Source organism: Lutra lutra, chromosome 7, assembly GCF_902655055.1.
Source record: "Lutra lutra chromosome 7, mLutLut1.2, whole genome shotgun sequence".
Taxonomy (NCBI): domain Eukaryota; kingdom Metazoa; phylum Chordata; class Mammalia; order Carnivora; family Mustelidae; genus Lutra; species Lutra lutra.
The window spans coordinates 30,912,680-30,936,939 of NC_062284.1; the positions used below are offsets into that span (position 1 = coordinate 30,912,680).

A 24,260-nucleotide genomic window follows, 5' to 3' on the forward strand; every position below is an offset into this window, starting at 1 on the left:
GCTTGTGTCAGTAGAGTGAGTAATAGTCATGCAAGGACAGAAGAATCCAGTCCAGTCTGGGCCTCATCTCCCACCCACCCTGTCAGATGGGTGCAAGGACAGATAATTCCAAAGAGAAAGCAATATATGAAGATTTTTGGAATGAGAAGAGTGAAGCTTTGGGTGACCTTGAGGCTGATCTGGGCACTTATTGTACTTCATAACCAAAACTCCTGGGCCTGTTTTGTCCCTGGGCTTTAGGCCTGGTTATCTCTCTCACCTGCCTCTCCCAGTGGCTATGGTTTAGGGAGAACGAGAGTCATTGTGAGTCTCCCCACTGAACACCCCAGTGCCTCTGTATACCATCTGAATCAGGTGCTTTGGGGTTGTTTTGTTGTCTCTGCACTTTCAGATGTGTGGATAGATGGATACAGGACAGAATGAAGGAAAGAACAGCTAGCCAGGGCAAAGATGATCTCCCCATTGACCAGCTGGCCCCTGGGACTGGGGTGAGATGCTGATTCAGGACCTGTAATGACATCTCTCCTCATTTCCAGGCAGAAAGCCAATCTCACTGCCCTGGTTTTCATAGACTGCCATCTAATCCAGTTAGGGGAGGAAGTGGAAGTAATGAAATCAAGGGAGAGATCTCCAGAGGTGCCCCATCAGCTCTGAAAGCGGGGACACACTGCAAAGAGAGTCCCTTCCCCCATTGCCTGTCTCCCTCACATCTACCCTGTATGGACCAAGCACCAGCTGGGTAAACCCAGTGACCCAGAGCTGACATATACTGGACACTTAATCAGAGCTGGGCACTTATCAGGTACTTAAAATAATTTTTTTTTCCAAAAGACAGACAGACTGTCACGTGTGGTGCCTCATTTAGAGGTGTCTGGACTCTTGGAAGCTTGGCTAGCCTATGTTCCTCTATGACTGAGCCCTGAGAGCTTATTGGGAAGTTCTAGCTGGGCAGGGCAGCTACTATACACCCTTGCTAGAAGAACAGTCTTCCTCCATCTAGAGAGCACAGCTTCGGGAGGGATATATGTGGAGTGGTGAGGGAGGAAGGGGACACCTGCCTAGCCAGCCAGGTCAGCTGAACCAATCCTAGTGATCACTGGGGTGACAGATGTTGCAGCCAGCTCACCCTCACATCCACTCACCAGGTACTTTTATGTGGATTCTGAAATTTATTATAATTAATTTTTCATCACAAAGATAAGATTAAAATGACACTGACCCTTCAGTCCAGACAAGAGACTTCACCTTGTCAGTCTCTGGTAGGCAGGTTGTGGGGGAGGATGTTCTCAGGAGGAGGGAAGGAAAGATAGGGTGTTCATGGATGTCAACTTTTCTGCCCCTTCTGATCCATAGGTGCTCTTCCTGCGGCTCCTGCCAGACTGAGAGGATCTACTCTGCTCTGCCCTCTCCACGGCTGGCCCTGGCCTGTATTTTATCCCACAGCTGCTTCACGCTAGTACCCTCCACCTCCCACACCCATCCTTGCAGGACTCCTGCCCACGATTCTAATCTCCTGCTCTAATCAACTTTGCCAGGATCCATCTTGGTCTGGGAGTTGGGGCAAGCAAGTGGGTAACTTTTATAGAATAATCTTTAGATTCCCAAATGGTAGAAGCCCCAAAGGGAAGAACAGTGTTCAGAGGCAGTGGCTCTTGTCATATGAGCTAAGTGGCACCAGGAGGTTACCAATACCCTACACAGTGCCTCATTTCTCCTTAACACTGCCTACTCAGACTGCTCAGCTTCAGTCTGCTCACGTTGTGGGGAGGCAATTGCCCCTCCTGTCCTTGCTTCTCATGGGAAAGGAGCTTGTCTGGGGCTACAGGAAGGCACCAGGCTGCTCGAAATGGTGGGCAGTCAGGGTGGAGGATGGCAGAGGGGGATAATGCTAAAATGAGGATGAGGAGAGGGTAGGGCCTTGGGGACTAACTCCTCCCTATTTAAGCCCAGGCTTACCTAGCTCTCCTCTTCTTTCAGGTGGGGTTGGAGGCTGCTAGCCCACCCCACATGCCTAGTTGTTTGCTTTTCTATTTGGCAGGCCTCGCCAAATAGAGGCAGCTTGGGACTGATAAGTGGCCCCTCATTCTGGTTCCATGGCTACAGCATGTCCTGCTTTATTAGGGCTGTAATTGGAGACCTACTTTGAAAGCTCAAAGCAATGCACAGCCATGTACTGGCTCAGACTCGCTGCGCAGCCCTCCACTCCTTGTGCTGCTGCAGCTGCCCCATACCACGTGAGTGTCATGGTGGAGAGAAGACTCCCCTTCCTCGAGCTTCTCAGCCCTGGCTGTTGCCAGCAGAGGAGGGTCTGTTGAGACAGACCAGGCCAATAGCATCACAGGCTCGAGGCTTCTTGGGTCACCTGTTTCCTCCTCCTCCCCTAACATCTTCTGCCTCCCTTCTACCCACTCCATCCCCTAGATCCCTGATCATGCAAAATGCAACAGTTCCAGCCTGCCCTGGCAATTACAGACGAGCCAGGATGCAGCTGCTGTCCTTGGTGCTGAAAGCGCCCGCCTTCCGGCCTCCCTGCCTCTCGCCCCGCCCGGAGCCTTCTCGCTGGAGCCCACATGCTCTTAATTCAATTAGCCGGCCCTGAACCCTCCCCAGGGAACCTGAAGCGGAAACTGACAAATTCTGTTTAACAAAGACATTTGTCCCCCGCCCCGCCGGCCTTGGGCTCTGCCCGCCTGTATCCCCCTCATTAGGTATCTAACAAAGTGCGTCCCAAGAAATCTGCTTCCAATCGCTAGTAATTCAGGAGGCCTGATGCAATTTTCTCCCTGATAAGGGTGTCTCTCCCGCTGGCAAGCACCATAATGAGCCCTGTGCAGCAGCTCCCTGATCAGTTACTGCTTTGTCATTTCCTGTGGCCCCAGTTGTAGGTTCTTATCTCTTCAGCTGAAGGCGAGGCTCGGAAAACGGGGCCCTCCAAGAGGGCTTGCTGCATCCCATGCATATCACAAGCCTCATTATGGCATCCTTCACCGTCTTGCAGCTGCACTGGGGTTTGAAGCTCTGAGTCTCTGCCAGCAAAGAAGGGTCTGAGTGTTAATCCTCATTGGGGCCATAATTCATTCTCCAGAAAGTGGTTTTCAGAGGGTTAATCTAAAAGCAAGTTGCAGGGTCAGGGGAGGCTGCCAGTAATAAGGATATTTAACAATTCTGGCAAGGACTTGAGTATTAAATAGAGCCCTGCCTACAGCTCACTGGACAGTCTGTGGGCTCACTATTGTTAGTTTGGAATCTGGGCTTTCTGCATTTCATCTCTCCCATTGGGTCCCCCCATTTACCTCTTGAGAAAGCTTTCCAACATACAGATCAGATCACATCTTACTGCTGCCCAAAGACTTTCCTTAGCTTCAAATCACTGTGAAACACCAGTAAAGTCTAAGCCCTGCATCCTGGCATACAGGCCCTCCATGGTGTAGGCTAAGTCTCCAGTCTCATTGCCCACAACAGCCTCCATATGTCCCACATGCTTCAGATACCGTCATGCCTCCATGCCTTTGCACCTGTGATTCCTTCTGCCTGAATCACTCTTGCTTTGCCAATTTTTAAGCCATTCTTTGAGGCAGAGTTTAAACTATTCTTCTCTGTGACTCTTCCCCTGATCTTTGTATGCTCAATGCACTTCTGCCAGAACTTAGCAAGATGGGTGGTGATGATCTGTCAGGGTGCTTTACTGTTTGGCACAGGTTAGGGATCCAAAGAAAGGCTAATGACTTCATGCCTGAATGACCTTGGGTGGAGCTGGGATGCATCTGGTTTGGCCAAAGAGAGGTCTAGGCTATGGTAGTGTAACTTTGAGATGGGAAAAACCCAAGAGCAGCCCCCACTCTCTGAATAATTTTGTCTAGAAGTTTTGCCCTCTTTTCTCCCCTCGTGCTTCTTCAATCCCCCAATCATGCATTGGGCTCACAGAAGAGCAGAGCAGGCCACGGGTGGGCCAAGACTTCCAGCTTCCTTAGCCATCTGTGTATCCTGACTCAAAACATTCCATCTCTGGCTGGGAGTCACAGGCTCACATTCTCAAGGCAGCAGAGGCCTGCGGTGGGTGAGGCATCTGGAATGAGCCTGTGATGTGGTATGGCTCTTGGTCCAGCCCTGCCCACTCACAGGGCAGGAAGCAGGTCTTCACTTCTCCACAGCTCAAGGCAGGGTACACTGGGGACACTTCAGCAAATCTGGCCTCCAGAGAGATGATTGTCTCTTCTCTGTTTCTTCATTCCCTGAAAAATTGCTGTGAGACCGAATGTGGGGCTGGTGATGTTTGTCTTCAGCTCTTGACAAGGCCTCCTGATGTCCTTATGGATGTGAGTCTGGTGGAGCGGCTGTCACGAGGGGCGGGTGCTGAGTGATGGATTAGCAAGTCTCCATTGTTCCCCTCCCCCAGGAGCCCTGTCCTCATGTCTGACGAGTTCAGCACGTTTGTCAGCAACTACACTGGGCTGGGCACTCACACAGTCTCCTTCATTCCATTTTCACTACATTCCTGGCTGGTAAGGATCACAGCTCCTTTCTGTGGATGACGAAGGTGGGACTCAGGGTGGCTAAGATCAGTGGAAGATCCAGGATTCAAGCCCAGACCTGAGGATGCACACTGTTCGTGTAGGGAGTGTGGGGTGGAAGGGAAGACAGGCAGGGTGTTGTGAGGTTGTGGGAGGGGAAAGGGTCTTTTTCCCCTGGATCCATCATTGTCCTTGTGGTCATTCTCAGAGCTGGAGTCTTGGGGGTGGGGACAGAACCCTCCGGAGGACAGGACCAGCCAAGGAGGCTCTGGTGCTGTCCTGAACGCTGGGCCTTCCGGGCAGCTGTGCTTGGTGAGGAAATGGACACAGGTTTGTACTGGGGCTTCTCTGAGGACCAGCCCAGGACCTTCATATGTAGCTTTCAAAGAAATTTATAAAAATTCATCAAAAGCCAGCATGATTCTGCCTATTGCCTGCCTTCCCCTCCCCCCTTTGTTAAACAGCCACTTGTCCCCACTTTGGTCTGGTCTCCAGAGAGCTTTGTAACTGATTTGAATAAAAACACTGGGGCAGGCCTTGGCACAGCATTGCAGACCCACCCTGCCTCTTCCTTCGAGAACAGGGAAGGGGGAGGTTCAGACAGGACTGTGGGAGCTGCTCCTTCCCTCAGTGGGTGACAGTGGGTGCCACCTCCTTCTCTCCTCAAAGGGACCCACCCTGTGCCAAAATCCAAGGAGACCCACAGGTTTCAAGTCCTGCCAGCATCACTCAGGGTTGTGGGCTGAGGAGGAGGCAGCCCCCCATCTCTGCCTGGTGCCCTGGTGCTCGGCCTGGGTAAGACTCTGGATTCCAAATCCCAGCCCGAGAAGGCACGCTGTCGCCACACACCCAGATGACTGCATAGACTCGTCCCACCTTGCGAGAGGCACATTTCCATGCGAGGAGGCAGGGACTGGAGCTGTGAGCACCTATCATGTGAAGGAGGGGCTTCAGTCCACAAGGGTCAGCCTGGGAAACCTGCTCAGTGTGAGCCTCACTTCAAAGAGGTTGCCTGCAAGCTGGAGGACACCCAGGATGCCGCAGGATCTTGACACAAGTTCATTAAAAGAGGCAGACTGCTTAGCCTGGAGAAGCACAGACTCCTGGGGGACCAGATCACACTCTTCAAAGAGCAGAAGCCAACATCAGAGGGAGAATGGAGGAGAGATAGGGTTATTCGTACATGTATATGTGGAGCGGCCATAGGCTTATGGATTTTTAGAACTGAACAGACCCCCCCCCCCAAGGCTAATGCCCTCTGTATGCACAATAAAGGGAAGTTGGCCGCCTATGGGCAGGTATCCATTTTTTTAGTTTTTGTGAATCCATGTGTAGTTATTCACGTGCTCACCTCACACAGCTCTAGCTTAAAGCAGATCACTCTGAGCAGCACGTGCTTGTCGAGAAGTCCCATCAGAGGGATAAAACTTAACCCATCACCAGCAGAACTAGCTTCAAGCACTGTATCCCAAACCAGGAGACCACTCCATCCCGCCATTCACAGAAACTGCAGGCTTTGCTGGCTAGTAGGCCTGCCAATATGTTGCATGGCTGCCACGTGCCAGTGTCCCCACAATCAGCACAGGAGGCTTGCCAGGGTCGCTCTGCAGCCCCAGATGGTGGAGCCAGGATGCTGGGGGCACAGAGACAGTGGGCTCAGAGTGAGGTGGGCACTTCTATCTGTTGTGGCCATGGAGCCACGGGACAGGTGGCATCTGGTGGTAGTGAGCGTCCTGTCAGGGCAGAGCAAGTAAGACCACCTGTGGTGGATGTTGTTAAGGACAATCCTGTCCCGGGTAGGCAGTTGAGAGACACCTCTGTGGTCTCGGCCTATTTGGAAATTCCACAATGTTCTTGTTCTCAGAGCTCTGGGAATGGGTGATGTGGAAGCAGAGGGTGTAGGGAGATGATGTTCACCCAAACCTCAATGAACTAGGATAATCTGTCTGTCCTGCGGAGGCTCAGGAGAAAGAGAATGTGTCCTCAGGAGGGAGGTACCCAAATAGAGCATGCGTATTTATTTCTCCTGAAGCATCATCTTTTAGTAGCACATCGGACCACGGGCAAGGAATTGCTCTTAAGGGATTGTCAGTTACATGGACGGGGGCCCCCCGAGAGACCCGTTATCCAAGCCCTCCCCACCCCCCTGGTAGCCAGAGTGTCCACGGGGCTCTAAGATCCCAGGTTTCTGGCACTGGCCCACCCAGCTTCGAGCCATGTTTGATTTTAAAATGGAGGAAGCGATGGCACTGGTCCCCCAGGCTGGAATGCAGACACGAAGGCCAGGTACCTTCCACTGTGAACTTGCAGATGACGTCTTAGGTGGAACCATAAGAGGAAAGGAATTCAGACCCTGCCAGGTGTTTGCTGTCACTGGGTTTTGTCAGGCCTCTTACAGGAGCTGCTATCTGCTCATGAACTGACTTGCTCACTGCCTGGGCCAAGGCCCCTGCCCTCTAAGAACATAAGCTTTATGAGGACGTGTAAGATCCCTAAAACTGGGACAGTATCTGCTTCATAGCAGGTGCCCAATGTTTGCGCTGGCACAGAGGGACAGCGGAGCTGTGACAGTGAGGGTGGTGGGGAGTGCTAGAGCTGGGGAAGGGCCCTCTGCACTCGGCTGCCAGGCATCCTCCTGTTCTTCCACCCTCAACACTCTCCCACTACCCCGTAGAAAGGAGGGTGCCAAAAGGGCTCAGATGCGAGCCGGGAGCCCTGTCCAAGCCTGATGAGGGTGAATTCAAGGCAGATGGACTCCATGGCTGCTGGCCCCTCCCTCTCCTCATTGCAATCCACAAGGCCAAAATCGAGTCCTCATCACATATATGTGGCATAAAGGAATGAATGAACGGCTGGGTGCCCTGGTCGCAAGAACCTATGCTGAGCCCACCCCATTAGCCCCCAAACTGGAGTTCAAGATCCTGGAATCAAAGTGAGTCAGTTCTCAGCCAATTCACAAATAGTGTCACCAAGGAACAGTTTAGCCACAAAGAGATGGAGTTTCTGTGTATGCCAGTGCAGGTGTGAAAACTTCTGTGTGTCAGTTTGCACGTGTGTGTGTGTGTGAGCATGTGTCTGTGGATTGAGTGTGTGTGCCCATGCAAAGGTGTGTGTGTGTGTGTGCGTGTGCATGTCTGTGCATATGGGACCATCTGCGTGGGGGTATTCGCACGCACTGGTGTGAGACAGCGTGCGTGCATGGAACTGTGTGTTGAATGCTTGGCTGCAGAATCTGAATTTCCTCTAGTACTATTTTTCCTGGTACACACCCAATCTTGATCCCTTTCTTTTCCTTTCTTCTCGGAAATCCATTACCGAAAAAAAAATTTTTTTTTTACCCGCCTCCAGGGGAAGGGGGGCTGGGGGAAGGGGAAGCTAAAATCACAAGGCCCAGATCAAAACACTCAGCCGCTAAATGAATTCGGCAGCGTTTTCCCGCATGACTTGGAGGGATAATTTAGTGAGGCCGCCAGCTGGAAGGAAAGGGATTAATTCTGCACTTAGCACAGCTCCGGTGAATAATTCATCACTGAGACCTTTGTGCCTAGCCCCTGGGCAACCGGGGAAGTGTCCTGTCCACCTGCCTGTTGCCTGCTGGGTCCCCCAGTGGCCTGACCAGGGGCACTTGATGCTCCTTTCCGTCCTCAGGACACATGTGTTCCCATGAAGGGACAGGAGGCAGGGGGAGGTGAGGAAGGGCCAGGCACTGGCCACTGACAGACTCTAGATACGGAGAAGAAGCTGTGGAGGGGTAAGATCCAGTCTGGGAAATGGGTGACTTTTTCTCCAAGGACTCTGCTTCTTTCTTGGGGCTGCTTCTGTGTCCTCCCCTCTCGGTACCTTCTTGGTCCTACACCTGGTGTGGTGGTGGTGGTGGTGGGAGTGAGGGTGGGTGTCAGGCTGTCTCTAACAAACTCTCTTTCACCAGGAATCAGAAGACAATGCAGAACATTCCACAGGCGAAGTGCTGATGGGAGGTCCCAGGTACTCACCGGAGACCTTATGGGGACATAGTTTCAAGTTGCTACGTTTCCAGATACATGCTTCTTACCACACACCATATAATTCTCTGTGTTCTCCATGGGTCAGGTCACAGGGCCAAGTATTACCCCAGCACCGGTGGCAATTTTTCCTGGTGTGGGAAGCCGGTGGGAGGGGGCTGACCCAGAAGCCAAGTGCCTGCCTGTAGTTCCTTCGTTCATGGTCCTGAACTGCCCACATCCCGGCTTTGTGCCTGTCTTAGCACCACAGACCAAAGAGGGGAAGAATTCCAGAAGGCGCAGGCCAGGTGCACTGGAGCCAAATGACCAGGGTTCAACCAGGACTCAGAGTCCAGGGAGGGCTGGCTAGAGGAAGAGATCCCATCCGTCTGGCAGGGCTCAGAGCCAGTGGTATCTTTCCACTTGGATCAACCCAGCTGTAGGAGGCAGGAGTCCAAAAATGGGCGCCCAAGATTCCACACCCTAATCCCCAGGACCCATGCCTATGATGAGCTGTGACCCCTGTGATTATGATACATGGCATGGCTGACCTTGAGTTGGGGATATTCTCAGAGTGGGCCTCTCTTAATCACATGAGCCCCTTTAAAGCAGAGGGTTTTCTCTGGCTGCTGACAAAGGAGAAATAGAGTTTTGAAGTGTCAGGGGGATTTGACCTGCCTGCTGGCTGAGAGATGGAGGGGGCCATTGTGAGAAGGAATGTAGGTTACCTTTAGCAGCTGAGGGGACCCTTGGCTGGCAGTCAGCAAGGAAACAGGGACCTTGGTCTCACGACTGCAGGGAACTGGATTCTGATGACCCCCTAATGAGCCTGGGAGCACACTCTTCCCCAGAGCCTCCAAAAAGGAGCGTGACCTTGCCAGCATCTCAATTTGAGCCGTGCCATGTAAGACTGTCTACCCTCACTTGATCCAAGTGAGCCAGGCTTGGCTTGGGCTGGGTTAGAGGCTGACTCCCAGGTCTGGGTGGCCCTCTGCTTTCAACTCTCCTCTTCCTAATATCGGCTCTCTGCCTCGTTTTCTGGAGCCTCAAATAACCCTCAGACATTTCTATCCAAAGCAGCAATCCCCTCCTTCCAGAAGCCCCTGGCCCCAGCCCCTGAATGAGGCCAGCAATTATGAAGGAGGGTGGAACCCACTGCAGGGCTATGGGACCTGGCACATGACTGCCAGGCAGCCTTACCTCGGAGGAGAGCAGCTGGAAGGAGATATCCACTGTAGGGGCCTCACCATTGATGGTTTTCAGCTTGGTGTCCTGGGGAGGAGAGAGGAATAGTCAGCCTATGCTGGCCAGCGCAGCTTCTGCCTCTGATCTGCCCACTATTTCAGATTCCCCAAGAAGGGGCCTGCTGGGGCCTCTGCCTGGGGATTGAGAGGGGGGCAGGAGCTGGTCCCCCGCCTCTGCTCACCCTTCCCGCCTTGAACTTCCCTCCTCAACTCCACTGAAGACCTGACTGGCATTTCCAGACCTGCTTCCTGGAGGAGTGGGGGAACTCCCATTGACTGAGGTCTATTACAACAGGATGGCCAGGGAAAAAGTTGGCATAGAAATAAATGATGTATTTATCATATATATATTATATATATATACACATACACACACACATATATATACATGCACATATATATATAGTCTCAGTAAGATTTAATACATTATTATATATTATATATAATAGACATTATTATATATATAATATATATTCTTTTCTAAGTACTTTACATGTACTTCCTCAAAAAAGTCTCACATCAACCCTATGAGAAAAATTCCATTACTATGACCCCATTTAACAGACAAGGAAACTGAGGCACCAGGACTTTAATTTTCCCATGGTCATGTAATCTGGTAAGGGGTGGAACCAGCATTTGGACCCACATAGACACACTGGGCACTTGGCTCTCTTGTCACACAGACCCTATACAGGCATGTTGTTCCCATATTAAAGACGGGCACTCCGAGGTTCAGAAAGTCTAAGAAACTTGCCTAGTTGCACAGTAAGAAGGGCAAGTCAGGATTTAAACCCAAGTCTCTCTGGCTAAAGGCCTGAGCTCTTGCCACCGTCCCATGGGGCTTCCCTGTGTTTCTCCTCACACTGCTCAGGGCAGGAGCTGAGGGGAGCACCTTATACCTGACTGCGGTTGGCTTCCGTGGTGGGGGCCCTGGGGGTGGGGGTGGAAGCTACTGGAGAAGCCAGCACTGGCGTCAGTGGGGCAAGATGGAACAGGGTGGGCTGGGGCAGGAGTGGGCCACCTGGCATGGGCTCTGGTCAGGGCGGGGCACTCACGGTGATGGGAAGCTTCTCCACACGCAGCCCGTTCACACCCTTCCCTGCCAGCATCTTGCGGTACAAACGGCTCTTTAGCGGCAACACGGAGACACCCAGGGGCTTGCTGAGGGTCCATGGCTCACTGCCTTTCACTGTAGGGGGAGGACCAGCTGGGACTCCCACCAAAGCCCCCACCCGAGACCCCTAGGATCCCAGTGTTGGCGGCCCCAGCAGGCACCCCAGTCCTTCGGTACCCAACATCCAGTCACCCCATGCCTCTCCGTTCCTGCCTCCTGGCCTTGCCCTGCACAACTCTCCTCCTTCTCTGAACTTGGCTCTGTGAATTCAAGACCAACTCTCCACATATTCTGCGCTTCTGGGTGTGTATACAGATCTCCCCTGTCTCTGGCCTTGGGGGCTCTTTACTCTCATGTGGAACTCAGACTGTACGTAGATCAGTGGGTCTCTGAATCCGGTTTCCCCTCTATGCTGTGAGCCCTGGGGGGATCTGACCCTCCCTCCTCACTGACAGGTCCGTGGGGATGGGGTAAGGCACGGGTCTAATATGGGAATAAGACCAATGTGTGCTGGCCCGTGCCAAGGAACAAGGACAAGGAAGCCAGCCAGGAGCTCCTCCACCTGCCTGCATGCACTGGAACCGCGTCCCCTTCACCCACCCCCGCAGAGGGCAGAGGCAGGTGGTCTGAGCACCCTTCGCACGTATGTCCTGAGGCACGGCTGCCCTCGCACCGCACCCAAGGGACACTCACTGGAAGCCGAGGAGTAGTACTCCAGCACCAGGGCTGTGTCTTCTGAGAAGTTGGTGGCTCCATCTCGGCCTTGGAAGAGGAAGGATTGGTTCCATAAAGGCAGCTCTGGGGGTCCTGCTGGCTTGGACAGCTGAAAGGAGATAGTGGGAGTAGACAGTGGGGCCATAGCTTCTTCCCAGTGAAGGGATGTCAAGACATGGCCATCTGTGTGTCTACACATGTCACAAATGTTTGTCCCAATTGTAAAAAGCAACATGCGTGTAATAAATGAATTGTGGAAAACACAGAAAAGTAGAATGCTTAAAAAGAAAAACCTACGGGTGCCTGGTGGCTTAGTCAGTTAAACATCTGGTTCTTGATCTCTGTCTGGGTCTTGTTCTCAGGGTCATAAGTTCAAGTCCCAAGTTGGGCTGGGTGTGGAGCCTTCTTAAAACAAAACCAAACACAAACATCCCCCTAAACATACCAAATTCCTACACTAAAGATAACTATCCTAGGACAGAGTGTTTCTTTCTAGTTTTTTGCTAAGCCTACTTTGTAGATAATTGTGATCCTTATATCCTATGTTTTTCATTTACTGTGAAAACCTAAGTATATCCAGAGTCACAAATAACGCTCGGTATCCATGATCTTTGTAGCTGCAGGGTTTTTTGTCATGTCCAGGAGCCCTGGTTTCTCCCTTCCCATGTTTTCCTAGAATAGTTCTGTATTGAATATTGTTTGATGTGGATTTCTGAGTCTCAGATTATTTCCCAAAGACCCGAAGTGGAAATGCTGAATTAAAGGACATGCACTTTGGGGCACCTGGGTGGCTCTGTCGGTTAAGTGTCTGTCTTCAGCTCAGGTCATGTCCAGAGTCCTGGCATTGAGTCCCACATCAGGCTCCTTGGTCAGTGGGGAGCCTGCTTCTCCCTCTGCCTCTGCCTGCCGCTCCCCCTGCTTGTGCTCTCTCTGTTTGACAAATAAGTAAATAAAATCGTTAAAAAAAAAAAAAAAGGATGTACATTTTAAGGCACTACAGTATTGACCAGAGTCCCTGAATAAGGGGCTCCAGGAGACATTCCCAAGGATGGCCACCAAAGCCGTCTCGCAGGAAGCAGGACCCGAGGAAGGCTCTGAAGTAAGATTTGGCAGGGCAAAGGGAAGGAGGGAGGACTTCTGGCTGGGAAAATCACCAGGACAACAGTGGAGGCGACTCCCAAGCATGGCAAGGGTCGAGGATGCCTGGAATAAGGAGGGACTGCAGGTGGAGGAGGTCGAGCAGCTGCAAAGGCTGGAAAGAAGGTGGGGAGTGGGGAATGGACCATAATGGCATTGGCCAGCAGCCCCACACAGTCGGTCCCAACACAGGGAGGGACTGGGGTCACCGGGGCAGACTCTTCCAGAGGCAGCCTGGCCTCTGTCCCCAGCCAGGGCTGTCAGCAACAGCAGCACCAGCTCCCACCTCCCGCTCCCCTGCGGGAACCAGTCATTGCTCAGAAAGGTCAGCACAAATGCTCTGCTGGATCTCGAAATATCAGTGTGGGTCTACCCACCCCCACCAGCAGTGGCAGGGCTCTGATGCATGTCACACTAATGTGTCTGCTCTGGTTCTCCGAGGCCCTGCCTGAGGCTCAGCTGTGTCCACTTCGGCCCCTGCCCCCGGGGGACAGGGGGTGCAGTCACTTTGGGTGCCAGGGGGTCCTGAACACAGGGACAGGGACTGGGGTGATGGGGCTTTCCTGAGAACGGGCTCTGGAGGTCGCTCAGGGACAGCCACTTGGCCCCAGGTCAGGCTAGAGAGGCTGCCTCCAGGTTCTGTGGGGCTTGGAAATGGTCTTTCAGGATTGATCCCCAAACCATGCCCATCCCAGAGCCACCCCACTGAGTGCCAGAGGAGGCTTCCCCATTGCCTGGGCCACTGCCAGGCCCTGAGGCACTCAAGGAGGACCTGTGACTCAGTCCCTTGCTGCCCCCATGCCTTGCTCCCACACTGGATGGGGGGAGAGCATTTAATGGATGCTGGCTGTCCTCTCTGGGGCCTATTAATGTGTCTAAATGGAGTCTACTGAAGAAGAAATAGTGCCTGACTGCTCAGGAAGGACAGGTCTTTCCCTGAATGGTTTCCCAGGATGAGTCCTCCAAGAGATATCCCTTCAGACCTACAGCTGGGGAGAGAGGGTCACACTCTCTTGTGGGTGGGGGAGGGGGAAGGAATCAAGGTTAAACCACCTCTGGAGTCTGACGCCAGGGCCCTGGTGAAGGTGTTGGTGGCATGTGTGTGTGGGGACAGTTGGGGGCAGGGTGTGGGGCGGGGAAGCCATTGACCACAGAGGCTAATGGGAAAGGCCACAGCAGGCTGTGGAATTAAGGAATGTGATTAACCTTCAGCTGTGATCTTCAGCAAAGCCATTAACCCCTGGCCACTGAGGCAGCCCTGCCTTCCCTAGGAATAGAGGTTCCATTACATGGGCCCATGGGCCCTCCTTCCATTTCCCCTGGGCCCACCGCACCCACACCCCTACCTAACACTACCTGCTCCACCCATCCTGGGAAGGGTAGCTGCCAGCAGCTGATGCTGGGGGGCCTCAGGGGAGCTACGATACACGGGCTCTGGGCCCAGGTTTACCTCAACCTTGCTGCGTGACCTCTGGCAAGTCCCTTCCCCTCGCTGGAACCTGAGATGTCACTGTCCACTGGGAAATAACTTCTGCTCTACGCCTTGGGGGCTGTTGTGTGGGCTGAAGGAGAAAATGGATGCCTTGCCTTCAAGACCAAAGTTCAACTGAACTCAGCTGATGCTGACTGGGGTTGTCCATGCTCTACACCTCAGGGGTGCTGTTGGGTCTTTGGGGGAGCTAGAGTCAGACCCTGTTCCCCCTCGAGCTCACCATCTTCCCAGGTGATAGGACACACACACACACACACACTCTTATGACCCATGCGGAGGTCTAAGCAAGTTGTGGGTTGTGGATGCTGGGGTGTCGGAGAAGAAAGCAACGACCCTTGACTGGGGGAAGGGAGGATCTGTGGGAGGAGGTCTATTCCAGGCTGAGTGCAGCAGAGGGGAAGGCTGGCAGCCCAGAGAGGACAGCATGCATGTGGAGACAGCTGGGCATCCAGAGAACCTGCAGAAAGTCTGTGGGGATTGGGGCTGTGAGCCAGGAGGCTCCAGGGGATGAGGCCTTGTGTCCCCCGCTGCCAGGGAGGGCTTCAACCTGTCCAGGGTCCAGGGGAAGGGTCTAGAGCTGGGTCGGGTTTGCCGTGGCTGCTTCTCACAGGCTGAGCTGGAGATGCCTGAGTGGAGGCGTTGCAGTGGTCCATAAGAGATGAGGCCAGCACGAGGGCAAGGTCTGCGGGATGGAAAGGGGTCCCGCGACAGCCTGGGGACCGACTGGCCGAGGGGGCTGAGACAGGGGAGACGACGGTGGGCACAGACAACTTCTCTGCTTCTGTTTCATCAGCCGGGAGCTCTGCCTCAGTTCTAAAAGGAGGGCAGGCCAACAGGAGCAGCCTGATGGGCAGTGGACCCCCAACAAAGGTGTGGGATGCAGGGTATGAGTAATTCCTAAGTCCCACCCTATTTCGGGCCCACGGGCCCAACTATCCCTACACTGACCAGTTTTGCTATCATCAGCAGCTCCCAGAGGGGTGACGCAGACACTATGCCCTTCAACCATTTCTGTCTCTCTCTCTAACCAACAGAACCCGCTTTGGTCCTGGTGCCAAAGCAGGTGATGCCACGCCCCTCCTCAGTGATTGGCTGAGAGCAGGGCATGTGATCCAATTCTGGCCAATGAGACCAGAGGGGAGGTCTGCGGAGGGTCTCCGGGTGGGAGGTTCCCCGCGCTTCAGAAAAGCCAGGGGTGAGAAGGGGAGGCTCGCCCTCTCGGGTCCTGGTCCTGTCTGGATGAGGGTGCCGCGAACATTTTGCCTCCATGAGCTGTTAGTCAACTGAAGATGGCAATTCAGTGGTGCTGGAGAGATCCTGAGTCCTGAGGACGTTGTTGAGATGGTGCATTAACCGATTCTGGCAGCATCCTATGCGGGGGACCTCTTGCCAAGCGTAACAAGTAACAAGGCATCCTTAGAGCTTAAGTCCACGGGGTTACTTATAGCCAAATATAACAAGGGCAGTGGTGAGGCTGGCTTCAGGGGGCATCCGACAGTAGGGGAGGGGCAGCTCTGAAAGGGACGAGCCCCCTGAACCTCCGCCCTGGGCTTGGACGCTGTGCCCAGCTGAGTCCTTCAGGGCCTCCTAACAGCCCAGTAAAGGTAGGAATCTGGAACTGCGGAAACTGAGAAGGCTGCCAAAGGTCACGTAGCTACTAAGTCACAGAGCAGGGGTCAAACCCAGGTGGGTCAGGCCCTCAAATCCCCGGCCGCAGGGCTTTGCCATGGGGGTGGGGGCGGGAGTGGGCAGCTGGTGGGAAACCGCGGCGACTCCAGACACCGCCACCCCTCAACTCAGGTGAGGACCCCGAAGTGTGGAAGGGGCGGGAGGGGGTAATGTCAGCCCGTGACTGGTATCCTTTCAGGTAGAGTTTCGCCCACCCGTATCTTGTACCACAGAAACCCCGCCTCTGTCCCTCACTTCCAGGAGTTCTCATCCTGGCCCAATTGCCATGTTGTCTAGTGAGCTTCAACAAGTGTCTGCCGTCACTGGACCTTGGGCCTTGAGTCTCACCCATGCACAAGGCACTGGAGGCAAGTCTCTGTAGCTAGGGGCAGCTCCACTACCAAGACTGGTTAGGCAGCAAAGGCAGCCAGAGACAGACCGGGATAGGGAGGGGGCTTCCTCATTAAGGCAGCCAGCACCTCCTGCCCCTTGGGACCACCTGCTGATTGGTTCATAATTTTCTGGGCAAATGCAGGGCCATGTGTGAGATGACTCTGGGGAAATCAGGCCAAGGATTGGTTTGGGTTTGAAGCCTCTGTCCCCAGGGTCCCCCCCTTGTCCCACCCCTCCCTGCCACCATCACTCTTGTCTGTGTCTGAGCCTTCAAACGCCCTTGCCTTTAAATGAAGGCTGGGGACTCAAAGGGGTGCCTCATTCTGTATTTGCCATGCCAGACATGAACAGTGGTGGGCAGACAACAGGAAGGACTTCCCAGGCACCCCTGTCTTCTTCAAGGCCTCTAGGAATGTTGGGACCATCATGTGGGGCAAGCTCCAACTGAAGTAGATGGGAATGGACTGATCTGGCCATTCCCTGGCACCCAGCCACAGTCTGCACAAGCCACCCCAACATCTTCAATGTCCTGTGCATCCTATCTCCACTCCTGTGATCTTGTTTTCTGTCACCCTGCACCATCCATCCCTGTTAAAAACTCAGTCTTTTGTGTGGATACCCATCCTAATTCCCCAGACTTCACATCCCTCTTGCCTCAAATAAAAAAAAAAAATTTATTGTGGTAAAATATATACAACATGAACTGTCCCATTTTAACCATCTTTAGACACACAATTCAGTGGCATTAAGTACATTCACTATGTTGTATAACCATCACCACTATTTCTGGAACTTTCTCATTAACCTAAACAGGAAAGTCTGTACCTATTAAACAAGAACACCTTGCTGTCCCCTTCCCTCAGTCCCTGGCAACCACCATGGCCTTTCTGGCTCTATGAATTTGCTTACTCTAGGAACCTCATCTAAGTGGCTTCAGACCATATTTGTCCTTCTGTGTCTTGTCTCCTCTGATATTTCCAGCTCTGACCGTCCCACCGGCATTGTTATTAGATTACACATTATCTTGTGTTGATATTTGGGTTTTTCATGGGTGGGATACCCATCTTCACCAAACCAGGAGCGCCCCGAGGGCAGCTCCTCCATAGCACAGAGAGGCTTGGCTCTGGGTAGTAGCTTGTTCAGTAAACTCCTTAACAGTCCAGGGACTGAGGGAGTGAATCAACCCGTGGGTGAGACACTAGAGGTACGAGCCCAGTGACAGGGTGTGAGGGGGAAGGAGCCATACCTGAGGGCACCCGTTCTGGCTGACCCGAGGAACATCAAAGTACATCACAGATGAGACAGGGAAGGAGAGTCGGGTGATGGGCAGCCCTACGAACGCTGGGTCCTGCTTTACCTGATGGACCCTGGGGAGGCAAGGAGACGTGAGTCAACCCACGAGTGTAACAGGTGCCCAGGGCTCTGGGCTCTGTGCCCCAGCTCAGCAGCCAAGGGCTCCCACGAAGATGGACTGTGGACTGATGTGAGAGAGGACGAGGGGGCCGGGGCCTGGACACCGGGACAGGGGGTGGATCACTGGTCCAAGCCTTGGGAAAGTTCAACCAGGTCAGGAGATGGGCTGCAGCTCCCAGGCTCCCTTCCCCATGACTCCCTGTGGCCTGGGCCACACCTGAATGCCCCAGCGACCCCCATCTTTAAAAAGCCTCGCCTTTGGAAGTCCTTGCCAGAATGACCCACTCCGCAGTGGCAGTTCTGGTTTAGGCTTGGTGGGGCACAGAAGCTGCAAGGGCAGGATTCGGGGGGACAGGAGGCTGTGAGCGTGTGCACATGTGCTGAGCGTTTAGGAGGGCTGGGAGTGAGTGAATCAATCAGCTTCATTCCCACAACAAGCAAGGAGTGTTCCCAGGTCATCGGAACTCAACAGATGGTGTGTAGTGGAGTCCCGTCGGGCCATCAGAGTCAGCGGAAGTGACAGAGCAGACAGCTGACCCCCAGGAGTTGGTGCTGTCACAGAGGACAGTGCTGTGTGACCTCCAGTGACCAAACTACCCTCAGGAAGGGCATCTGTCTGAGGACTGCAAACCCACCCAACCCCGAAGGTCGTCTGGGGAAGAGGGTCATGAGCTTCACGTGGGGCCATGGAGACCCTCGGGAGGGTAAGGAAGGGGACTGGTGGGCAAGGCTAACAGTCATGAGGTCATGTGAGCTAACCCACAGGCGGCCTTCTTTGGGGACAACCACTGGCTGGAGGCTTGGCCTTGCACTAGAACAGGAGGGGGGACTGGGATGTGGTGGGTATGGGATGGGGAGGCAGGTCTGGAGGAGCTGAGGACTTGCTCTCCTCCTCCAGCTGCTGGCTCCTCTGCATCCTGCTCTCGAGAGACTTCTGAGGCATCCCTTTCCATGGACCGTGGGCAACCTCCTGGGACCTCAGGCCCAGGGGGAGGTTTGAAAGGCCTTGTGGAGGATAGGTTTCTAGGGCTCTTGGGATCATGGTCTGTGGTGACAATGACAGCCTTTTGCCTCCTCTGTCCTCTGCCCTCCTTGCCTTCCCCTTGCCCACACCCACCTGGGCCCCACTCACTTAAAATCATTGTAGTTGGGAACCACCCTGGCAATGACCACTATGGGGTGTGGGTTGTTGACCAGGGGCTCGTTGACTCCCCGGAGGAAGACCTGGGGAAGAGAAGAGGCAGGTGAACCTTGGGTAATTTGGGGCCCTCTTGGGGAAAAGGCCAACTCAGCTACCATCTTTCGCCCCAGTAATGAGCTCATCCCTGCCTCCATCTGTCTCACTTGTTTCATTCTCTGCAGACCTCCTTCAGGCTCTGGGCTAGGCATTGGGAAGGCAGGGGGAGAAGACACAGATTCTGTTCCCATACACCTCCACCGCCAACCCAAGAGATTCCTGATCTGGCTCCTGGCCCTCGCCCCTTACCCACAGAATGGGCTCACACTTACCCTCTGCCCTCACCCTAACTCCCCCAGCTGTGATTCCCGTGGCTCCTTTTACTTCTTTGACCCCCATCACTGGCCTCTGTTCTTCACCCAACCCATCCCTTTCCCAGGCAATTTGATACATGATGGCAAAAACTGCTTTTGTAAAAATGAATTGAACTATGTCATTCCCCTGCTTGAGACCAGGAATGACCATACTCCCACTGCCATTAGAGTGAATTCTGTCATTCTTACCATCATGGCCAAAGCCTGCATGTGTTGGCCTGTCTGCCCTTGGCCCACATTTCCACCAATCCCCAACTCCTCCTTTGTTCCAGCCTCTTTTGTTTCACCCCTTCAACATGCAGATTTGTTTCTGCCTCAGGGCCTTTGCACATGATGATCCCTCTGCCTAGATACAACATCCCCACCCCCAGCGACTCAGAGGCTGGCTCCTTCTTTTCCTTTAGGACTTAAATGTCACCACCTCTGGCAGGCCTTCTGCGACCACTCTTACTGAAAGCAGTCCACCCCATTCTCTAGCCCCTGGATTGCCTCTTCCATAGCGTTCATCATAGCCTGTGTTCATTCTCATTTCTTTCTTGTTCATGTTCTGTCCATCTGAGTAGAACCCAGGCTCCACAGGCATGGGGACCATGTCTGCCTTGTTCACTGCTGTTTCCCCCACTGTTAACAAATGTCCCTGGCACAGAGTAGGAGCTCAGTTTGTGTTTTGGGGAGAAATGAGCTCCACTGATGGAGGAGAAGAGTGGAGGACAGGGGAGGGAGATGCTGAGTGTGCTTCAGAGCCAGAGAGAGACAGAACCTCTGATGCCTGGGGGGGGGGGGGGGGGGGGGGGGAGGGGCCAGGCAGGGGCCTCAGGGAGAGGCTGGGTTTGAGCTGTCCTTGGAGGGTAGATGGGGATCCTAACTATGGGGTGCTTAGGGGAGGAAAAACAGAAAGAGAAGGGGCTGTAAACACAGCTGAAGGGCCCCTCGCAACAGCTGGGTCATTATGTCACCGTGGCCAGTCCCTGATCCACTCTGGACCTTTGGATCCCAGCTCGTACACTGAAGGGTGGGACCATACTGTCTCTGGTCCTCCTAGTTCTGACCTGCAATGGGAGGACAGTGCCTGGGAGCTGGGGCTTCCTCTGACTCTTCTCTCTTTCCTCCTCCCTGAGCACTCCCTCCTGGGCCCCTCTGCCAGGACCCATCTTAGCTGGTGGCCTGTAAGGCCTTCAAATAATAGTGCTTAGGGCCATTCAGCACTAAAGGGGGCCCCTGGAGACTGACTCCCTCCCTAGATTCAAAGGACTGGATCTGGTGAAGGTGTTTCAAACTTTGGGTGGGGGCAGAAGTCTGGGCAGAGGGAGTCCGCTGCGGAGGTGTCAGGCCCTTGTGCTCACAGGGACACCAACAGGTATAGGGACTGAAAGCAGATCTCTGAGGGGTGATGGCTAATTTACACCTGGTCTGTTGAATGGTCAGGTGTGAATGAGACAGCTGCCGCAGCACACCGGCTCATGACAGCTGGTGAGTGACAGAAGCAATTTCTCTGCCCACTGTGCTCTCCAGTCTGCTCTCTGGACCAGAAGTGGGGGGCATCTGTGCTGGGGACAGGGAGTGGGCGCACTGCTGGAGACTCTACCAGGTAAGTCTGGGGCTGGGGTAGGCATGGGGCAGATCGTCAGAGACCCCTGCAGGCCGGGGTTCTGCTGGGTCTTAAGGGTATTACCTTCTCATTGTGGGGTGTGGTGTGGCCTGGCCAAGCTGTGGCCATTCTTCCTAGTTCTGTGTGTGTTTGTGTATACGTGCATGTGTGTGTGTACACATGAATGTGTGTGTATGATTGCTGGCAGGTCTCAGGAAAGGGCGTGATGTAAAAGGGAGGGAGAATGGACCAGAGGGAGCATCCAATGGGGAAGCAGAGGTGAGGGTCAGGACCTCTGGACTTCCATCCCAGACTCTTTCTTCTTGGGTCCTGGTGTCCCCAGCTGTGAAATGGGACTCAGGAGCAGTTCTTATAGTGCTGTGGGGTGGATCAGATCAGCCAGGCTGGGGCAGGGGAAGCCCAGAGTTTGGGCTTGGTGACCCCCGCCCTCCTTGGTGACCCCCGCCCTCCCCATCCCATTCAGGCCAATGCTGCATTTCAATCTGTCATCCCTGGCAGTTTGAAGGCCATGGGGGAAAGGGAGAGGGGGCAGGTTCCTGGGCATATTTCTGGAGTATGGCCCAGCCTTCTGAAACTGCTGGAAGGCTGAGGTTGGGGTAGAAGGTTGGGGACAGTGTGTGTGGAAGTTAGGTCCAAGCTGGGCCAGGCCTGGAGGAGGCTATGTAAACAGCTGTTGAATGGGTGAATGAATGCCTAATTAGAAGGCCAGCCAAACCTCTTCAGAGATAGGACTCAAAGAAGAGGGGAGAGGCCCTAAAATTTGGGGGATTGTAAGCCCTTGATCAGGGGTTACTACTTCAAGAGGAATAGACTAGGAGAGAAAACAGCTTTTCCTCCCCGCCCCCCCAATCCCGTGAAATTCAGGCAGACATCAAGCTGTGGAAGCCTCCCATTCTCCATCCTGCCTGCACAGTGTGTGAAGCAGAGCAAGAGGTGGCCAGGTTAGGGTAGGACAGGGGATCTGGAAATGTTGGGAAAGATTAGACATCATTTTCATCTCCATCCCTATCCCCATCATCCCTGAGATCCCAGGGCTTGTCCTTCGCAAAGTACGTGGGCTATTCTGGAAAGGCCCTGTTGCTTTCTTCCCCAGACTCCCCTCCCTGCCTCACAAAGTCAAGCCAGTCAGAGATGGTGAAGGGCAGGGCCTGGGGGCTGCTCAAAACTTGCCCCCCCCCCAACCCAGGGCCCCAGTCCCGGTACCTCCAGAGCTGTGTGGTTGTTGCCAATGTAGCGGGGGAAGAAGCTCCCCTTCCGAACGATGGTGGCGTACAGTTGGGTTTTGGCAGTGGCTCCCTCAGCTTTTCCAGACTGGGCGGGCTGGGGTCAGGGTGAGGGAAGAAGACACACCAGGAGGAGAGTGACTAAGGGGCAGCCCCCAGCCATAAATCCAGCCCTTTGCAGACAATCACTTGGCATTGCTCCACCGGGGCTCCGAGCTGATAATTAAAGCTCATGGTCCCTGCGAGCCTTTCCAAGATCAATATAATAAATCTTCCCTTTTCTATTTGAATATTTCATCGTCCTCATAAGGACCACGGCCTGCCTGCTCTCTTTGTGGAGATGTGATAACAGGGCCTGGGTTGTAAGCGGCCAGAAAGCCAGAAGGCCTGGGTGATGATCGCAGAGTCACAGCTGAAGTGTGAAGCCTTCCAGGCGAGTCACTCATCTCTCTGGCCCTTCCTGTCCCTGCTTGCCCCAGGTACCTCCTCCAGGCTTAGGGAAGGGGCTTAAGAAGGTAAAGATCCCTAGGTCATGGTTGAGAAGGTGTTTGGAAAGAAGATCAGTGCAGGGCCTGATGGGAAGAAAGGAGGGGAACTCACCCAAACTGAGCCCCCAACATGTGGCAGGTGCTTTGCCAGGGTCCTTAGGCCCATTGTTGCAACTGATTGTCCAAGTGCATGCTCAGTGTCTATTTTGCCGGTGAGGAATGGGGAGGCCTAGGGGGTTAAGCAGCTTCCTATGGATATACAGTTAGCAAGAGGCAGACCAGGGATAGGAACCTAGGCAACCTTGCATCACATTGTTCTTTACTCCAAACCACAAGAGGGGTCTGGAGTGCACACTGAGGGGAAAGTAATGCTCTGTTCATCTTGGTCCAGTGCCAGGCACATAGTAAGTACTAAGTATTGAGCCATGAGTGAGTGAGTTCTCCCTTCCACCAGTCAGCACTGGGGAGAGGGAGTGGGTGGAGGAGCTGTCCTGGGAAGTTCAAGCCATGGACTGGGATACCTGAGGCTCCCCACTCCAGGCTCCTGCCCACTTGCCTACTAAAGGGGTTTCCTCCAGGGGGCACTTTCTCTTCCACCTGCCCCAAATCTTCTGAACCTTCTTCCGGCCAACACACTATGTGGCAGCGCAGAAAGAAATGACCTGGGAGACAGGTGGCCGGGGCTCACCCTCCAATCTGCTACTCATCTGCTCTGTCACCCAGGTTGACAGTATTCCTCTCTCTGGGTCCCAGTCCTATGTATGCAAAATGTAATTCACCTTGAGGATTAGAGATGGTGTTTGGCCCAGGACTGGGGACGTAGTAGGAATTCTGTAAATACTGTATTTCTTTGATTTTTAGATCTAGTTTCACTTTTTTTTTTTTTTAAAGATTTTGTGTATTTATTTGACAGAGAGAGATCACAAGTAGGCAGAGAAGCAGGGGAAAGCAGGCTCCCCGCTGAGCAGAGAGCCCGATGCGGGGCTTGATCCCAGGACCCTGGGATCATGACCTGAGCTGAAGGCAGAGGCTTAACCCACTGAGCCACACAGGTGCCCCTAGTCCCACTTTAAAAAAAAAAAAAACATTTTATTTATTCATTTGACAGAGAGAGATACAGTGAGAGAGGGAACACAAGCGGGGGCGTGGGAGAGGGAGAAGCAGGCTTCCTGCCGAGCAGGGAGCCCCTTGTGGGGCTCCATCCCAGGACCCTGGAATCATGACCTGAGCCGAAGACAGACGCTTAATGACTGAGCCACCCAAGCGCCCCAGATCTAGTCCCACTTTAAACATACATGAAACCAGAATGTATCTTTCATTGGTGTATTCATTTAATGAAGTAGATGTTCCAAGCTGTTGGGCTGTTTTACAGAGATGAATTCAGAGAATTCCAAATTCTCATGGAAATCATTCTTATCTACCTGCAGGAGCTGGGTTTCCTGAGCCCCATATGTTCCAAGACTTGTCATATTGCTGGGTGAGCGTGGGAGGCTCTGAGGGAACAGCAAGGGGAATCAAGGTGGGTCCCCTTACCTATCTCAGGCCCACAGGGACTCAGGGCCCTGACTCACCTTCACCAGCTCAAAATGGTAGGGGTGGAAGACACGCAGGTACTTGATGGGGATTTGGTAGGACAACAGCTCCTCTTTCTTTTTATTGTCCATCACCTTGAGGATCACATCTTAATAGAGAAAAAGGAGCACAATCTCAAAACAGGGCTTAG

General features: G+C 53.5%; 1 protein-coding gene across 5 annotated transcripts in view; it reads right to left on the reverse strand.

Annotated features, from left to right (window-relative positions):
* The window catches only part of CCDC33 (coiled-coil domain containing 33), an 86,593-nt gene that overhangs the window by 40,341 nt on the left and 21,992 nt on the right, over positions 1-24,260 (reverse strand). For 4 of the 5 annotated variants that reach the window (XM_047738895.1, XM_047738898.1, XM_047738899.1 and 1 more), the window contains exons 4-10: positions 24,109-24,218; positions 22,030-22,146; positions 18,799-18,890; positions 17,500-17,620; positions 11,543-11,672; positions 10,791-10,924; positions 9,692-9,763 (exon numbers count right to left, since the gene is read on the reverse strand). In XM_047738895.1, the coding sequence (XP_047594851.1) occupies positions 9,692-9,763; positions 10,791-10,924; positions 11,543-11,672; positions 17,500-17,620; positions 18,799-18,890; positions 22,030-22,146; positions 24,109-24,218 (776 nt within the window). The remainder of the gene's footprint in view (positions 1-9,691; positions 9,764-10,790; positions 10,925-11,542; positions 11,673-17,499; positions 17,621-18,798; positions 18,891-22,029; positions 22,147-24,108; positions 24,219-24,260) is intronic. The other variant, XM_047738896.1, reaches the window with a different exon arrangement.